General features: G+C 54.3%; 1 protein-coding gene across 1 annotated transcript; it reads left to right on the forward strand.

Annotated features, from left to right (window-relative positions):
- The first annotated feature begins 14,804 nt into the window (after nucleotides 1-14,804).
- Nucleotides 14,805-18,131, forward strand: RPS14 (ribosomal protein S14). Its single transcript, XM_061456887.1, has 5 exons — nucleotides 14,805-14,950; nucleotides 16,191-16,341; nucleotides 16,474-16,635; nucleotides 17,025-17,101; nucleotides 18,021-18,131. The coding sequence occupies exons 2-5, from the start codon at nucleotides 16,193-16,195 to the stop codon at nucleotides 18,086-18,088; spliced, it is 456 nt and encodes a 151-aa protein (XP_061312871.1). The 5' UTR covers nucleotides 14,805-14,950; nucleotides 16,191-16,192; the 3' UTR covers nucleotides 18,089-18,131.
- Nucleotides 18,132-19,180: the final 1,049 nt, after the last annotated feature.

Genomic DNA, 19,180 nt, shown 5'->3' on the forward strand with positions numbered 1-19,180 from the left:
CGGGGACCAGGGCAGGCAGCATCCTGCCCCACAAAGCCGGTGCTGAGGCAGGAAGCAGCAGGAATCCTGCTCTGCCAGTTCACTGCAGAGAAAACCCTTCATGGGGAGGATGCTCTGGGGTGGGGATGCTCCAGCTCAGGGCTTTCCCCATGTGAATCCTATGTCAGCGATCCTCATAGGGAGATTTAAATGAGCTCTTAGGCAGAAGTTCTTCCCTGTGAGGGTGCTGAGGCGCTAGCACAGGGTGTCCAGAGAAGCTGTGGCTGCCCCATCCCTGGCAGTGTTCAAGGCCAGGTTGGACACAGGGGCTTGGAGCAACTTGCTCTAGTGGAAGGTGTCCCTGCCCGTGGCAGGGGTTGGAGCTGGATGAGCTTTAAGGTCCCTTCAACCCAAACCAGGCTGGGGTTCTATGAATGGGTGCTGGTTCCACGCTGCCAAGCAAACCCCTGCTCATCCCTGGCAGTGGTGGGAGAGCCAACAGCAAGTCAGGGAGGGTTTGCATTAGCAGGTTTAGTTCCAAGAGCACAAAACCAGCGCTCAAGAGCAACAGCCTTTCTGAAACAAAAAGGGAAACACGATGGTAAAACAGAAGAAAGCTCACAGGAGCTGGCAGGGTGACAGCAGGAGTCAAACTTCCTTTTAACCTGATTTTTAGAGGCTGCTCAGGTGCCTTTTAAAACCACAGTGCTTATTTAAAAGGCACTAGCTGGAAATGTCAGCCAGAGTCCCACACACAGACCTCAGGCCCCCAGAAACATCACACAGCACCAGCAGGCTCCCATCACACAGGGGGTGCTCAGCCTCACACCAACGACCACAGGAGAAAAGAGGCCCAGAAAATGCTCTCTTCTGGTGGGTTTCTGAGCACAGCCCTGGCCCAGGCTCCACTGAAGAAGAGGAGGCTTAGCCACAGTGCTCTTAATCCGGCTGCCCTGACAAACACAATCAGCATCCGATCAGCTTCCCCAGTGCAGCCGGAGCCTGGAGCACCCTGCAGGGCTGGACCAGTGTCCAGGGAAGCCCTTTACTATCAGCACTTCAGTCTAAGGCAGCTGTAGGAGGAAGGGGAAATGGTTGAAGAGCTTCACTAAATCCACTCCCCAGCACGGTTTGGGGGCTGCAGCTTCCCCCTGTCCAGAGCCATTGGCCAGAAACACTCCTTGGGGAACCACTGTACCCCAGAAAGCCAGAGGGGCACTGGAGGGGACAAAACCACGTCTGTCAGCAGCTTGCAGCACTCTTCCTTTAAGCTCCGGTGAGATTTTGCAGGGATGCAATGGGAGGATTAAATATAAGCAAGGAAGTGCAAGCAGATCCGGAGGAGAGGGAAGGATCGGCAGTCCCAGCAGACAGCCACAGCAGGGTTTGATTTATCAGGGTGCAATAGGTCCGGCTGCAGGTGCAAGATGTGAACATCAGGCAGTTCACAAGTCCCAGCTGTCAGATAAATCAACTGTCCCAACCCATCCCCGGGATGGGAGATGAGCTCAAACCTATGGTGTGATGCAGCAAGGAACTGCGCGCGCATCTCCCTTGCACCACTTTGGAAGGGGCTGTAAGGGAGGCAGCAAGCATCCACATGCACGGAGAAGAGACCCCAAGACCTTCCATGTCCAATCCCTGGCTCCAGGAGCTCACAGTCTCCCCAACATTCAACCCACAGAGATCAGGCCACATCCTACACACCATAACCCTGCTCCTCACCCCTGAGGGAGAGCCCCATCACACCAGCACTGCTGGGTAATCACCTCATCACCCCCACTCCAGCTCCACTTCCCCACATAAGCCAGCCCTGGGGGTTAAGCCTGGATGGAGGAGGATTTGGACTCAGGATGCTAAATTGCATTGCCAGCTCAGCGATCTGCAATCTCTTCTGCTCGCTCCAATGCCTCCCTTCCCGTATCTGACCACCACAGTGGATACAGCCAGCTTGGCCTCACCAACACATCTGCTTATCTCCCACTTGGTCAGCTCTGGGGCCCTCAACACAAGGGGGACATGGACCTGCTTGAGTGAGTGCAAAGGAGGCCACAAAGATTAGACATTAGGACAAAGTTCTTCCCTGTGAGGGTGCTGAGGCGCTGGCACAGGGTGCCCAGAGAAGCTGTGGCTGCCCCATCCCTGGCAGTGTTCAAGGCCAGGTTGGACACTGGGGCTTGGAGCAAGCTGCTCTAGTGGAAGGTGTCCCTGCCTGTTGCAGGGGTTGGAACTGGATGAGCTTTAAGGTCTCTTCAACCCAACCCAGGCTGGGATTTGATGGTAAAAGGCTACTGGAAGGTCTAAATTCAGCCAGGCTGGGACCCAGGATCCCAGCAAGGTGACAGCACTCTGCCCACCATGCCTGCTGTGCCTCACACACCTTCACATCCTCACCAGCATCCTCAGCAACCACTAACTGGTGCCCTGCAGCCCCAGGAATCACAACTACCTTTAAAAGATGCACAAAAGGCAGCCAAATTATTGTTATTAATAGGTTTAAGTTCCCTCTAGAGGGAATCCCCTTCATTCCACTGGTAATATTTAGAGGGCTACAGATATAAAACCACTGAGCTAAGCATGTCTTTAGAGAGGAGATTAATGCCATCATATTATTCAGGAGACAACTATGAGCTGAAGACAGGGGAGCTTGCTTTGAATATGAAGAAGTAACTGGCATGAAAAAGCTGCCTTTAAGCACCTACCTCTGCACTGCTGCCTTTATCAGCTCTGAACAGCAGTGATCCCAACCTCGGCTGGAAACAGCAAAGACCTGGGAGTGCTGGCATGGGAGAAGAGCCGTCACAGGCTGCAAAGGACTGCTGCCTTCCACCCCAGCCAGGGCTGGATTCACCGGCCAAGAGAAGGCACCATCAGGAGATGAACTCCTTTGCTTCAGTACGCAGTGATGTGAGGATGCACGCTGGTACCAAAGCACAGGAGGTAGCAGGTCCCAGCTTCCTGGTGCAGCAGCCCAGGGAGAGGAATCCAGCATAAAAGCTCCAACCAGGGGATTTTCCTGGTGATCCCCATTTACTGAGAGCCCGGGAGAGCCTTTAGGATGGCCCCAACAAGACACGGATGGAGGGATGAGCGGTATGGGCACTCAGATCCCTCCCGCCAGGCTGCAAACCCAGGGGGTCCAGGCAGGGAGAGGGATGCGGAGCACCTGGAGAGCGGAGAACAAGCAGAAGGGCAGAAACAAGCAGAAACAAGCGTGTCCTGGCCACCCGCTCTCCCCGAGGCTGCCCGTGCACCACAGGTTTATAATGGCAGATAAGGAGCGTCTTAGCTGTAGATTACACGGGCTGCTTAAGTGCTTTGCAAACAGTAGTTACAACATGCCAGGGAGAAAAACACCCTGCTGCTGGCCGGGGATAGCCCCGGCGCCACTCTCCTAAGGACACCCGTGTTTGTCCAGTGCCCAAAAGGTGTAAAATCAAACAAGGACAAAGGCAGCCCCAGCAGTTGCCCTTGGGACAGGCAACTGCTCCCATTCCAAACCCTCCCAGCTGGGCTGGATGAGAGCAAACACAAGGGAACATTGGGAAAGTTTATCCTGATTTATTCAAGGCCTGGAGGGTTTGCACCCCAGAAGGACTTCAGGAGGAAAATCCTCCCTTTTTCTCAGCACTTTAAGACCTGATTTACAAAGCCTGGTTGGAGCATCCTCCTGGATTGCTGCTGCTGAACCGAATACCCCCTTGACACCTCGCTCCCTCTGGATATAAACCTCTGCCTCTGGCTGCCCACAACCTGCCTGGCTCCTCTAAGAAAGAAACAATGAGCCCAATGCAAGCGGTCAAAGATCTTCACATTGAAAAAGTTATTTTTGGCCAAAGCCCCTTGCTCTGGAAGAGCTGTTTTTCATCCAGAAAGCCCTGTGAGCACTTTGGTTTTACTGAAGAGATAAAAGTAATGTTTTTCTGGTGTTTTCTTCAAAAAAAAACAATCCTGAAAACGGCTCTTTCCCTGCAGAGGGATGGAAAAGCAACGTTCGGTGTGTGGTAAATCACTGCCAATATTTGCTGATTTTTTAGGGGAGAAACAACCCTAGAACAATGATAAAACCCACTCCAAATCCCAAAGAACTGGGTGAGGTTCCTGGAAGCGCATGATTAAAACTTCTCCCCATGGCAAGCCTGACTGACAGGGCTTTTAAGACTAATTCTAGCAAACCCCATGTCCTAAACAAACTTCCCAGGTCCTACCCCTGCTAATCCCCATTTCCCAGCCCTGAGGTGCTGCAGCCACCAAGGAACCCCCCCAGAGACATCACCCTATTTCTGATCCTTGGGCACTGGTGGCTGCCACCCCCGTTATCCTCAGCACCCTGATTTTGAAGAGCACCCCTCCACACTCCCCCCATCTCCAAACACCAGCATGAATCAGCCTCCTCTATTAATTAGGCCAGCAATTAGCAGCAGTCATTAGCTTTCCTATGTCCCAGGGCTGCTGGCTGGGCACTGATGCTCCCCAACAGCATCCCTACCAAACACCCCAACGCCCTGTAACCAGGTTGTGTTTTGGGCCATGCTGCTGCCTCCCCCTAAAACAGCAGGAGCTTTTGGGAGGTGACGACTCCTCGTGGGTATTTTTTGCCCTTGAATCTTTGGGAACAGCCTCCCTCCAGAGGAAGGAGCTGGGGGAATTCTCCCAGTCCTTAATTGAAAGAGGCGCTTAACGAGGAGAGTTTCTTTTGTCCCTTAATTGAAACAGGTTCTTACTGACAAAACTCCCCATGAATTTTAAGTGGGTTCGAAAGGAGGGGGAAATCCACTCAATGAATCGGGTTTTCCTGCTTTGAAATGTGCCATGTGGGTTCCTGAGGCTCTCCAAGTGCCCAAGAGCCTTTCTGGACAAGCAGGGCCTGCATCCCAAGTATTTTAAAAGGAAAAGGGACAAGGGGAAAATAATCTCATATCAATTTTTATACTGTGCTGGATGGCAGCCTGTGCTCTCACTGCAGGTCGCACAAGGACTCCTTCCCAATGAAACCCTGACTGAAAACCTCTCAACACCACCTTTTGCTGCCTGTGACACTTTGCTTGGCCAGATTTCCCCTGGAGAGATGCTGATCCTGCTGCGAGTGCGAGGGTGATGCTGGATCACAGGGAAGCAGTGATTCTCCCCCTCAGCCATGGCAGCACCGTGTGCCCCATGGGACAAACCAGCTGCTTCGTTTTCTTGACAGCTTCCCATTACAGGGAATTCGAAGTGGGAAGGAGAGCAGATCCATCCTGCCACAGAAGAACTGCCAGCTGCTCTGGGGAGTGCAGGCTGCCCTGCCAAGCACTTAAACTAGCTCCAAAATGGTGCTTTGCAAAGCAGCATCCCTAAAACCACATCATGAACCAGCTCATGAAGAGCAACCACCCCCAATGCCTGCATCCTAACCCTGCAACGATGGAGCATTGCACAAGCTGCCCCCTCCTCCCAGGGTCTCCTGAGGATCCAGACTGCATCCATCCTGCCTGATGCTTTGCTGAGCCACAGCCAAGCTCTGATTCCCTGCAGTCTGCCAGGAGCCTAACGCACCCACGGGGCCAGGTGCTTGGAGCAGGTATTGAATGAAGCCAGGTAACTGCCTGATGTGCTGCAGGGACGGCTCCTGGGCTGGCAGGTCCTTTGGGGAAGGGCTGGAAAGCACAGGCGGATGCAGAGGCGGGATGCTCCAGGACCAGCACACTCTGAGGTCATGGCCGAGCCAAGTGGAGGTCAGATCCTTTATCAGACCAATGGACAGAGTTGGAATAAATGACACATTTTGGGTGTGCAGGCATTCCTAGGCCCAGGAGCACATCTGTGTTCTCCTAAAGGTATTAGGCTAATAAAAGACATTACCTCTGCATGCAGACTTCACCACCCTTAAAAAGTACCAGACGCTGCAGTGCTCACTGATGGCGAAGCCCACGTGTGACCCTGCAAGTGCAGCATCGGGGCTGCTGGCACCCAAGCTGCCTCTGGCCTCCCCTCTTTCTAGATCCCTGTATGAGGCTGGATGGATCAAGTAGCATGTCCATGGGAAGCCTGTTGCTTTAGTTTACCTGCTCCCAGGCTACAGCATCAGCCCTGTCCTCTCCTCCTCCTCTGCAGAGGTTCCAAGCAAAGCAAATGCTTGAGGAACCAAGCTAGATGCCCCATCTACACCTCCACCCCAAGGCCTCATGCACCAGGTTGTGCTTTCAGCTAGTGAGAGCTAATAAACCACCATAACATGTGCTGCTTCACACCTCACCAGCCAGCAGGGCCAGAGGACCACACCATTCCTGGCCTCTCTACCTGGGGATACTCCCACTCACTCAAGTGGGCTCCCATACCCCCACTCAGCCATCAGGCACAGCATCCCCATCCCAGGTACCACGCATAGCCTCCTTCTCTCCCAGCCTTGATCCCACTCTCCATCATAAATCCATGAGGCCAGCACAGCCAAGGGATGAATCCAGGCTGCTGGAGCACACATAAAATGGCCTGAGCTCTATGTTTATACTTCAGGCACTGACAGCATTTTGCAGCCATATTTCAGGACTGTGCTGTTGACACTTTCTAACACATCCCTTTTCTTCACGCTGGTAACATCGCCCCAGGCTCCAAGCCCTGCAGGGCTGTATAAGGCTGTGAAGAAGCAAACAGTGGTCAGGAAGGGGGATACTCGGTGAGACGCTGACAAGTAGCTGAAAAGCATTTGGGTTTTGCCGAGGCCAAGGCGCGGGAAGCAGAGCCAAGAGAGCAGCATGCTACCCGGGAGCAGCAGGGACACCGAGGGGCTGCCATCCTTCCAGACCATATGCAGAGCCATTGGACAAGATCCACATCTCCACATGCAGCGGAAGGAGAAGAGAAGGACACCCCTCGCTGTACATCCAACCCTCAACATGCCCAGAGACAGAAAGAAAACACTTCTTCCTTGCTTTGCATCAGTGACGAGATTTCCAAGATACTTTGGGTTCCCTGGCAGAAGTGGGACAACAGGGGAGAGAGCCCCTGAGAGAGAGTCTTGGTCTCTCCAAGACAACCTCCATCTCTATGGCTTTGAACCAAACCAACAGCAGGGTTGAACTCCAGGCATTAATACCAGTGCAGCTCCTCCTAGGATAGCTACAGTGAGGATCTCTTGACCTTCCCAAATCCTTCCAGGAAGGTAGCACCAAGGGCAAGGGCTGCAGCAAGGTCCTGCTGCTTTTGGGAAGGACACAGCACCAAGGCGCTCCCAACCCCAGCCTCCTTGCCACCACCGGCAGTCACGTGTGGGATTTACAGCTCAATATTGATTCGTCTTTGCAGGCTCTGCCATTCCAGTCGGTGGCTTTTGCAGGAAAACAACATGAATCATAAGCTACAGACCGCCCTCTCCCCACGTCCGTGCTGTGTGACTCACCCAGCCCTTCCAGGGGTCCTGGTTTGAGGGCTGCCTGCTCCACTGCACCCAGTGATGGGCACAGAACAGGGGTGCAGGAGCCACCATCTCCCATGGACAGCTGGGGACGGGGTCCTGAGTTTTTATGAGGTGGTCTCCAAGAAAGCAGCATCATGCTTTCCCTCCATCCAAGTCCTCCTTCCCCTGTCTCAGGCTACAAAGGCATCAGCACACTCGTGATGATGGCACACTGCAAAATGCACAAAGCAATGCCAGCACCTCAGCCAAAAACACACAAGGAAGTCAAGGGCAGTCATAGACTCGCAGAATGGTTTGGGTTGGAAGGGACCTTCGAAGGTCGCCTGGTCCAACCCCTTAAAATGAGCAGGACATCTTCAACTAGACCAGGCTGACCAGAACCACATCCAGCCTGGCCTTGAACGTCTCCAATCCTGAAGTCCTAAAGCACCTTCTAGAGCAGGGCAGGAAACATCAGTGAGATGATGAACCCCAGTCCTCTGTGGCCACGAAGCAACCGCAAGATATAAGAGCTTAATATCTTGCTTCTCTCTCTGTCCTAACCTCATTCTAGCGTGCTCGACCTCTACAACCAAAACTAAAACCCAACTCAAGAAGGTACATCTAGAAGTCAGAATTCCACAAAAGACCATTTTAAGCAAAGCTCTCCATGATGCTGCCACACTGCACAAACAGCCAAGAGAGCAGCTCCATCTCCACTACCTGAGATGGGACACTTGATGGGACCATGGCCCTCCACCTCCAGCACAGACACTCAGAGATGCCCCCAAAACCAAACCTGGGTACAAAAGCCTGCAAGTGAAGAGGGGCACACATCACCAGTGATACTCTGCAGCAGGGACACACTCGGCTGTGCCATACTTCACCATGACATGCTACTGAAAAAAGTATTAATCATTCCCTCTCCATTCCAGCCTAGTTTTGACATAGAAGAGGCATCACCTTTTCTTCTGTTTAAATAACCACCAACAGTGCATTCAGTGTGTCCTGTTCTAGAGTACTGACAGTGCAGTACAGAAACAAAAGGGGGGAAAAAACCCAAAGCAACCCGCAATAAACAGCCTGTTTGGATGGGATGGGTTTTCCATCCCCACCCAAACACAAGCACACCAGATCCGCCAGCTTCCCAAAGGCGCAGGAAGCGGGAAAGGGTTTGCGTGTGTGAGCTTTCCTGTCAGTATCTGTGCCCTGTGCCGGCAGCTCCAGGGTGGGAAGGAGGGATTCGGGGGTTGCAGCACCATGGCATGCACCAGGGCTGGGAGAGGTGACCCTCCTGAGTGGCTTGGGGACCAGCAGGACAGCAAGACGGGAGGTCCTGGCTTCTCCATACCCATGCACAGATGCTCCAGACAAGGCGCAGTGCTGGGAAACATGAGCTTGGCCATCACCTTTGCCGTCCTTACCAAAAAGGAGCGCTGACACGGGTGAAGGGAAGATGCTCGGCCACCCCACCAGCAGGATTTGAGGTTTTTTTCCTGCTCTATAAAGCCCCGCACGTTTTCTCTATTGTTTAATTTCCTCCTTCCCCACCCACAGCAAGTTCACTGAGAAGCAAGGAACTTATTTCCTACTGAATCCGTCCTCGTTGTTTTATTTGGAAAAGGACGACTTCCTTGGCTACGGTCCCCGTGTGCAGCCGGGAGCAGCAGGCACGGGGCTGCTCACCTCCCAGTCTGCACCAGCACAGCACCGGTACAAAACACTCCCGAGACTGGAGCAACAAAGATGCTGCTTTGCTGCAGGAAGAGCTGCTGCTTCGAGGCTGTTGGTGACAAAGGAGCATTGCAAGGCACTGCTTCCCAGCCCTGCGAGCATCGGCAGCGGGAAGAACACCAGCCCCACGGTGTGCTGCGGCAGCGGGAAGGGAGAGCCCCTGTGCTGGGATGTGACCGCGGTGCTGGGAGCGAGCACCAGCCTCCATGGGAAGCAAAGCCCATTATCAGTGATGCCCAAAGCTGGCCACGCTGGTGCAGCTTCCATACCACCGAGCATCACCGGCTGCCCCATCGCCAGTAAAACCCAACAGATTTGGGGGCAATAATAAACACAGCGACGTCTGAGAGGCCCTGAGTTCACGGGTGGCTGGGGAAATGCATGGACCTCTCCTAGAGGGAAGATACGGCGCTCAACAGTCCAGCCACGCCGCGCTCCATCAGACCCGACCTCCTCCAGTCCTTTATGATTCCCCGCTCCCGCCGCGTTCGCTCCGGGAGCGGGGCCGCTTTAGGCCTCGCACCCCACGCCCCGGGTGCCCGTGCTGCGGCGTGGCCTCGGCGGCTCCCCTCCCGCTGCGCGGCCCCGGCCGGCTCCTCCCGCCGGGCACCGGAGGGGACGGGACGGGACGGGACGGCCGGGCTCGGGGGTGAGAAGAGCGGTGGGGCCCGGCCCCCCCGCCGGCCCCGCTCCCCGCCCCAGCCCGGCGGCGGTGCAAGGCCCGGCGGGTCCCGGCCCGCGCTACCGCCCGGCCGCCCTTTGTCTGCGCTCCCGCCGCGGTCGGCCCGTACCTGCCTGCCCGGCCGGGCCCGCTCCCCTCCGCACCGCTCCGCCAGGCCGCCGCCACCGCCCGCTCCGCTCCGCTCGGCACCGCCGGGCCCGGCCCCGCTGAGCGCGTCCCGCCCGCCGCCCCGGCCAGGCACCGCCCCCCGCCCGGCCCGGCCCGGCCCGGCCCGGCCGGCCCCCGGCAGGCCCAGGCCCGGCAGCGCCGCGCTGGGCTCCGTGCCCGGCCGAGCGCAGGGCGGGGAGTGCGGGATGCGGTCCCGCACACAGCGGGGGCGGACCCCCGGGGCTGCCCAGCGCCGCTCCCGGCTGCTCAACCGCGGTGAGAGCCGTGTCCAGCCCCGGTGGTGCCGGGCACACGGCGTGACCATGGGCTGTGCGATAATCCCCCGACGGGAGGGCTCCTTTGATGCCCCGGGCGTGGGGCGTGTACAATGATGCCCCGCGATGCTCACAACAGGTCCCTGCTCTCACGGCTCTTCGCTGGGGCAAGCACCATGAGGTGTCCTGAAGGGTAAAGACCAGGCAGTGTGTTTGGTGCAAGGCGGGTGTGAGGCTGATGCCTCCTACAGAATCCTTTTATCCTTGTCTCAGTGCGCCCTTCGTGTCAGGTTTTGAAGCCTGAGGTTGTCCCCATCCTCCTCCCCATGCACAGAACCCGGGTGTGATTTCAGAGCATCAGTACATCACATCTTTTCGCCCCTTCCACCTCAAGACAAGCTCAAGGTGCGCATCTGAGTCGTGGCTGGCAGCCCTGCAACCTGCCTGAACACACGTAGAATTCCCTTCATACCTAAGAAAGGGGGAAAACGAGCTTAACGTGGCTCAGCTCTCCTGCCCCTGCTCTCCCCATGGAGGCTGCGAGGGGCTCTGCCGGCATGTAGAGACATGCTCTGGTCCAGGGGAAGGGAGCCTATAACCTAGCAAGAGCTAGCCAGGTCTGCCTCATCACCTGCATGAGGAGGGATGCAGTACATGAAGAAGACCCCATCAGGTTTCATGTCCAGCCCATGGGGACAAGCTTCATGTGCAACCCATGGGGATGAGATATAGCAGAATATCTGCCGGGTTTGGTTTTGGTGGCGCGCTCTGGGACAGCTTCCGACTTAACGGGAGTCGAGGAAGCAATTTCAATCAAATGAAACAGGCAGATAAACAAACAAAAAGCAAAGAAGAAAGGAAGTCGTAGGGAAGGAGACACAAAGAGTCGCAGACAATTATGGCTGCACATTTTCTAACGTGCTCTGAAGCATTCATTGAAGTCAAAGACTTCTTATCCTTAAACATTTCACTTCCCGCACAAGCCTTTTCTCTGAAGATCTCAGAATATCTTTGCTTATGCCAAAGCTACTGGAAAGCTCAGAAAACAAAAAGGGACAAACAGGAAGCTTTTCGGCTGCAAACTGCTGTAAAGGGTATTAAAGGGATTTCTTTTTTCTTCAGCCTTGAAGGATTTGCAAACTCAGCCTGAAAATGTATCTGTGGTAGGAAGGGCTTTCTGAGGCCATGCTAACCTCTATCAGAGCTCTAGCACAGGAGTTTCATGCACGAATCATCGAGCAAAAAGCCAGCAATGAGTAATTCAAAGGCACGCACCAGACTCCAAGGACAATCTGCAGAATCCACAATCTCCAGCTGTAAACTTTTCCACTGAAGAGTTACTTCTGAGAAAAAAAGGAATTTGATGAATTCTTGGCTTGGCTTTTGCTAATACATAGTTTTTTTTTTCCAAGAATGAACAGAAGGCTGCTCAGGAAGGCATTGCTATTTATTAATACCAGCTCTGCAGTTTACATGAGTATCAGGTAGCAGGGCTTTTCTCCTTGCCTATCTTCTGTTTGCAAACACAAAGGAAACCAGTTCCCTTCCTGCATGCCTCAGCTTCCAGGCTCTTCTTCAGCACATCTGTCAGAAAGAAGTTTAGCAGCTTTCCTCCGCATTGTCTCCAATTTATTAATCAACACTTTCAGCTCCCTACTGAGTTACAGCCAAATTATGGTCCCCTTGAAGTCCATGGCAGCACTTCCACTGGCTTCATTAGGACCAGAAACCAGCTCTTGAAGTCTCTGCCAATTCCTTAAATGCTTTAACTTCATTGTCGGAGATTTTTAATCTCCTTATGCCTGTTTCTGACACATCATTTTACATGTGTGCATGCACAAACTGCCTTTCAGAACTAAAAATGGCCTTAAAAGCAAGTGGAAAAGCTTTCCTTTTTTTTTTTTTACCTGTGAATGGCTGCATTTGGGGCCCCAATTTCTTTTTGCCACGGCTACTAGAGGAAAGATGCCATTTCAAGGGGCCCAGAGCTGTTTGAGAGCCAGGACCACAGACCCTGCTTCGTACTAAGTAGACAGCAATGATTCAGCCTGTTGGGGAGAGTTTTGACCTCTTCCAGCTCCAATCTCTGTTTCAAGGCCACCAGTAAGGCCTCTGGTCTGGTGGTTTGTGGGAACAAGACCCAGGCATGGAAAGAGAGCCAAAATTCCTGTTGTGGGAAGCCTGGAGCAGGGACCTTTGCAGGTCAGGTCAGGCCAGTTGCCTCCCACTGACCCCTCACCAGGACCAGTTCACAGCAGGGCCAAAGCCCAGGCAAGAGAAGAGGTCGGGAGCATCATTCCCGTTTGCCTCGCTTCTCCAGCTCCCTTTCTGTTTAGTCACTGGCTGAGTTATGAAATCCGCCTGCAGCGTCACTGTGTCTGTGGGTTTCCCATGGGCTGGAGAGGCTATTACCAAGGAGCAGCTGGAATGTTAATTACCCATTAAGGAACTAAATCTGGGGGATTTCTCAAAGCAAATACACATAATCTCTGGCACTGACCCCACCGTGGCCTGAGCATCCTTCCCATCCAGGACTGAGGATGCAATCCTTGCAGCCCCTACTGGGTGCCTCCCTTCTAACGCATCCCAGCCAGAGAAGGTCTTCAGTGCTGTCTGCAGCAGCTAGGACAGCCTGGCTGGAGCTGGCACTGGAGCTCTAGGCACATTCTGCAGGCAGACACACAAGGACTGGTGGAAGGCAAAGTAAAAGGAAAGAATTTGTCCTGGATACTGGAGAAAGCCCCATCCCACACAGAGCCTGGAGGGACTGGGAGCAGCCTGCCTCCCAGCTGCTCTGGGGCTGTGGACAGTACTGGATTTTGAATGTTGGGTTGTTTCTATTTAGAAGCTCATCTGGTTATTTCAGCCTGTTACCCCATAAGTGGACGCTTGCCTGTTTCCTTGCTTCTGGCTCGCATCTGTCCCTGGGGAACATCTGAGGCTGGTGCAAGGCAGAGGATCCTTACAGCCTGCCCTGCACACGTGGCTCCTTGGGGAGAGAAGGAGCCCAGGCTGCTTGCACAGCCTTCACCGTCCCCAAACTCCTTATCAGATGGGTCACCCACAGCCACATACATGGCCTGATGCAGGGTGACCTCTGCAGCACTCGCCTGCTGCTAACTCCTTCCTTCCCCCTCCCTTCAAATCAGGCCACAGGCTGTGTCACTGGAGCCTCCGGCTGGAATTACAGCGCTCCTGCCAATGTATATTTTAAAAGCCTCTCCTTCAATATTTAAACAGGAAGATCCCTGTCTGCTAATGAAGAGAGGAGCAGGTGAAGGTGGCCCATGGGGTCAAGCCAGGTGTTACAGTGGGCACAGAGAGCTTTCCTGGGGAAGAAGCGCAACACGTGGGGAGCAGGGAGCTCTTCTCCCGGGTGGCAGCTGGGAGGTTTGCAACCTGCAGACACCTGCGATGCCTGGCCAGAGAAAGGAAAAGTTACCCCAAAAGACGTCAGCCTTGTTCACACAGGGATCCCCCCTATAAACACTCAGCACCCCAGAGCTGTGGAGCTGATTGATGGTGCGAGAAGGGGGTCAGAAGTTTCCCACAGGGCAGCAGCAAATGCTGTCAGTCAGGCAGAGGTGCTGCAGATGTTTGCCGGCTTTTGGACAGTGCAGCTTTGCTACGGGGCCATTATAAGGAGCCTCCCTCGTGCATCTGCTCCCCTGCGGCTGGATCAGCTCTGATTGCAGCTCCTGGGTGCAGATCGGAACCTGTCGGCTTTCCCCACCCGTGCAGGCACCCACGGGCGTGCTCCCCGCCTGTCACTCACAACCCAGACCCACGTGGCACCGAGCCCACTGAGCGCAGGGGTGAGGCGTCTGAAGCAGGGCAGCTCCAGGACCAGGAAGTGGATGTAAAGTCTCTGCTCTGTAAGGTCTGGTTCAATCTACTTTTTTCCAAAGGTCTTTGATGTTTCCCATCTTTACTCTCCTGAATGCTTTTAAAATCATTTGGAAACAGAAAACATTCTCTTACTGGACAACCTTAATGTAAAACTTTACAAATGTATATTGTTTGCTGGAGAGGTGGAACAGATCTCCCAATGACTGCTCTGGGAGGGCAGTCCCAGCACCATCGCTCGCAGCTGCAGAGCCCACAGGGAATGACACGGGTTGGAATCTCTCCCATTAGTTCCTTAACAGAAAATACTCCAGACTTCTGTGTCTTAAACCCACCACATACATCCCCTTACAGGGAAAATCCCAAACACCTCCTCGCTCTCAGGGCAGGGACAAGCAGCTGCCTGGAACCCTGACAGCAGAGGGGGAACGCTTGTGTCGCAGCTGAGCCCGGTCAGTGCGGACTGCGGCAGCGTGCTGGCATTAGGGTGGTTTTCATCGTTGTTTTTAAACCGGTTCAGGCCTGCGTTTCCGAAGCATTCCCGGCAGGGCTCTGTTAGCACCACACGCACCGCCGCCATCTTTGGGAGGGACGCGGAGGACGGAGGATGCCGCCATCTTGGGAAGGGACATCGGAACGTGGCCGCCGCCATCTTGAGAAGGGATCCTTCGGGAGGCGGCCGCACCGTCTTGGGGAGGACAACCGGCCCGGTTTTCCCTCGGTAGCGCCGCTCACGGTGTCAAGGGACCGGCGGGGCCGGGAACGGGGCAAAGTCCTGCCCGTGCCATTGGGAAACGCCGTTCCCCAGCGCCATCTTGCCGCTTCCCGCCATCACTTCCGGGTGAGCGGCGGTGACTTCCGTCTCCTGAGAGCACCACTTCCTTTGCAGCGGCGGCCGCCGGAGCAGAGGCGCAGGTGAGCGGGGCCCCGAGCGCATCCGCCGCCATCCGCCCGCCCGCGCCTCGCCGCGGCTTCCCCGCCCGGGGCTCGCCTCCGGGGGCCCGGGGCTCCGCGGGTGCAGCGCGGATGGCGCTGGGGGAGCGCACCCGAAGGAGCGCGGCGCTAGGCCGCGGGCGAGCCGGGGGCTGGCGGAGCTGCTGGGCCTGGTGCAGTGGAGGAGCGGGAGGCCCGCGGGCTGTGCGCGGTGGAGGCAGCGGGAGGCGGCTGCGGCCCGGCCCTGAGAGGCCGGGGCTGTCCCTGCTGCGGGCCCGGGTGAGCGCTGGAGAGCAGCGGGTTCCTTGCACTGAGGTCAGTGTTGGCTGCACCGCGCCCGCGGCTCAGCGGCTGCACAGTTGTGGTGTGTCCCTGGGGTTCACAGCTGGAACGTCCACGGAGCCTTTTGCTGGGTGAGGGGAGAGGATGTGGCTGTCCGAGTGGCTGTGTAAGCCTTGGTTTAAGAGTCGGTGCTCAGTGCGGGTTGCTGTGCAGAGAGCACCATCGGGCTAAAGCCTGTGGGTGAAAGTAGGTCGTGCTTGGATGGAGTTCCTTAATGAAGCCGTCAGGCTTTCCTCATGTGCAAGGCGCTGGTTGTGGCAGGAGAGGGCAATAGGGAACCATCTTCCTGTGCTCGGGAGCAGATACACGGGCTCCTGAGCCACCCAGCCAAGCCCTGTTGAGTGCCGCGTCTTCTATAGCTGGGTTTGGGCTTCAGAGCGAAGACATACCTGGGTTAGTGCCAAGGATGTGGTCAGGACACCAATAACAGAGAAGAATCCAAGCTAATATTTGAAAGGTCTGCAGAGCCAGAGCTTTGTGACAGTACCCCGGGCTTTAATAATTGTCTGGTTAGGTGTTTCCTTTCCTATAGGCACGAACAAGCAAGGGGAAGCGCTCAGTAGTGCTGGTTATCAGGGAGAGGGTCTCGTGCTCTGGGGACATCAATTGCATGAAGCACAGCCTAGGTACCTCCTGCTCTGAAGGGCAGCAGGAGGGACCCCACTGAACAGCTGTGGGTGGTGACCTCTCTGGCAGCATACAGCAAAGCTGGGAGCCTTGGATTTTGTAAGCCCTCTTGTACCCCAGATTGCTACCTGTGTTTTGCCAATAGTAACATATCTTGCTTGGTAAAGGGTTGCAGTAGCAGGGAATTCAGTAAAATCCTGTAGGAGGGTGCTGAGAAATCCACCACCGCTCATACTTCTCTTCTGTTGTTCAGAAATGGCACCTCGTAAGGGCAAGGAGAAGAAGGAAGAGCAGGTCATCAGCTTGGGACCTCAGGTTGCTGAAGGAGAAAACGTGTTTGGTGTCTGCCATATCTTTGCTTCCTTCAATGACACTTTTGTCCACGTGACTGACCTCTCTGGCAAGTGAGTATTGACCACCCATGGCCTTGCTGCAGACCCTGGGTCCTTCAGTTTTGAACACAGAAATGAGATTTGGGTTGAGGTTCCACCAAAGCCTTTGAGCTTTCTCCTAAACTTCCCCTTTGCCTTTTGTAGGGAAACCATCTGCCGGGTGACTGGTGGCATGAAGGTGAAGGCAGACAGAGATGAGTCTTCTCCCTACGCGGCTATGCTGGCGGCCCAGGATGTTGCCCAGAGGTGCAAGGAGCTGGGCATCACTGCCCTGCACATCAAGCTGCGTGCTACCGGTGGAAATAGGTGTGTTGGCTGGATGTGGCATGGTCTTAGAACCAGAACCACAGCCTTTCTTCGTGCTGCCTCAGTTGGTAACATGAGTGCAGTCTGTGAGCTTGACTTCAGATGACCCAAAGGATGCCTGTCGCTTTGTGTGGTGACTGGCTGATGTCACCCATTCTGAACCCGTTCTGAATGGCTTCTCCAGTTGACTGGCGCAGGGGTGTGCTCTTATTTGGTAGCAGATGGGAAGGTGTTTGGAATGACATTGCAGTGCCTGTCTAGTGGTTGGTTGTGAATGATTTGGGTCTGAGGACCTGGATGTTTTGGGATGGGGAAACTGATTTTAACACCGTGAGCTGTGTCCAGCTTCTGGATCATTTAAGGGATTATTGGTTCTGGTTCTCCTCCAGGACCAAGACTCCCGGACCTGGTGCCCAGTCAGCCCTGAGAGCTCTGGCCCGATCTGGAATGAAGATTGGTCGCATTGGTGAGTGATGGAGAAAGCAGTACCTAGATGTGTCCGTTATGGTGCAGAGCCTTGCTACTTCAGAAAAAAAAAAAACAAACCAGTTTTGAGGGATTATTTAGTAAAAAGAGCTTTACAGGCACATGTGCCACTCGGTTTGATGATTTCACGTTGGGATGTTCTTCTTGGCCTCTCTCAGATGGCACTGAAGGTGTGATTTAATTTAAACAGATTCTTAAGGGTATGATTCACCAGGAGGCGGCGTGAGCAGGCTTCAGAAACAAGTTTCTGTCTGCAGGATAAACCCCAGCTGCACAGCAGGGTGCTCATGGGCCTCTGCTGGAGCAGTGCTTGTGCCAGAGCTGTTCAGTCACCTGGAAATACTGTGCTGGTCTCGGTTTAATACTCTGAGTCAGTACTAGTGGGGTTCCAGCTGCCCAGGGAATGTCCCAATTTGCTTTGGGTGGTTGTGGGAAGCAGTGGTGTTGGCTGCTCTAAAAGTTACATCAAGCACCCTCTGTTTCTTTGGAAGTGCTGTGGCTGCTCAGTTTAAGTAGGATGGGAGAGGGGGATTTTTGCTTCTGCAGCATTAAGTCCTTTATGAGCTCAGAGATAGCTTTTTGCCTATGGAGTGCTCATTCTGCCTGTGCATGGCCTCTGTACCCAGAGGGTGTAGCCGTGGGGTGTTGTGGTTTAAGCACAGATGGTAACTAAGCACTACACCACTGCTCACTTGCTTCCACCCCTGGTGGGATGGGGAGAATGAAAAGGTAAAACCCATGGGTTGAGATGAGAGCAGTTTAGTAATTGAAATTAAGTAAAATGACCCAGCTGAAACCAGGTCACAGAGTGTGTGGTGGGTGGCTCTGGTGTGCCCAGTTGGTTTCTTGGGGTACCTCTGGAAGGTAACAGTGTGGTTCTTTGTTTCTTCTCCCTGCAGAGGATGTCACCCCCATCCCCTCTGACAGCACTCGCAGGAAGGGTGGTCGCCGTGGACGTCGTCTGTGAACAGTGCTGCACCTTTGCTTATTAAAACTCTCTTTTAAACCTCTTCTCCACTGTTTCTTATTGAGGCATGCTCAGAAGTTGAGTGGCTTCAGTTTAATTACATGCACAAATGGCTCATGCTCTTGGGGCTGGCCTGGTTTGGCTGGGGATGGTTAGTGCTGCTAAGGAGGTGCTCTTGATTATACATGGAAAGCTTCTAAAAGCACTGGAATTACAGCTCCCTTGGCAGCTCTGTTTATGTATTTATACTTGCAGGGGTGTTTAAGAAAATGACTCCTTACTTCTTAGGCACTGCTCTTTACTTCCATGGAATGTGCTGCCATCACCTGGAATAAGTGCCCAGATCCACCTTGGCCAATGTTGTAGCTCTCTAGGCTTTGAAACTGTTCCTGTCACTTCCTCAGATGTGGCAAAATCTTAGACCAAGATTCACGAGTATGCAGTACTTGAGAGCTGCAGATTGAGATTGGTGCGTTCTGTGTGCCTGTGGGTAAAATAGCTGTGGCTTTACAGCTCGAGGGAGAGATGACACTGTCATTTGCAGTAGTCATTTGTACCTCCTGTGCAATAGTGAGGTCAGCCCTTGCACAGAGCCCCACTTGTTTGGTCATGAATCCCAGTCTCCTCACAGTGCAGTGTGCTGTAGTCAGGTTTGTGTCAAGGCGGCTACAGCTCGTCCAGCTTTGCCTCCTTGGTTGTGGTTGTGGGCTCTTAGCAGTGAGTGAGCTCATGTGGAGCTGGAGAAATGTTTGTGCAGGAATACTTGTGGTCAGGTTTAAGTGATGGTTGTTTATCAGAATTGGTTGAAAAACAAGGATTCTTAGCAGTTGCATGGCAAATAGGAACAGTTTATACATGATGTGTGACCTGTGAAGTGAAGCTGAGAGGCAGTATTCTGATATCCTGGGCTCTTGGACAAAGTATCCCCTCAGGTCTTCCCTGTGAGGATGCTGAGGTGCTGGCACAGGGTGCCCAGAGAAGCTGTGGCTGCCCCATCCCTGGCAGTGTTCAAGGCCAGGTTGGACACAGGGGCTTGGAGCAAGCTGCTCTAGTGGAAGGTGTCCCTGCCCATGGCAGGGGTTGGAGCTGGAT

The sequence above is a fragment of the Pezoporus flaviventris genome, unplaced genomic scaffold, assembly GCF_033815535.1.
Source record: "Pezoporus flaviventris isolate CSIRO_AGI_PZ_B2104156 unplaced genomic scaffold, CSIRO_AGI_Pfla_v1 ptg000023l, whole genome shotgun sequence".
In the NCBI taxonomy this organism is placed as follows: Eukaryota; Metazoa; Chordata; class Aves; order Psittaciformes; family Psittacidae; genus Pezoporus; species Pezoporus flaviventris.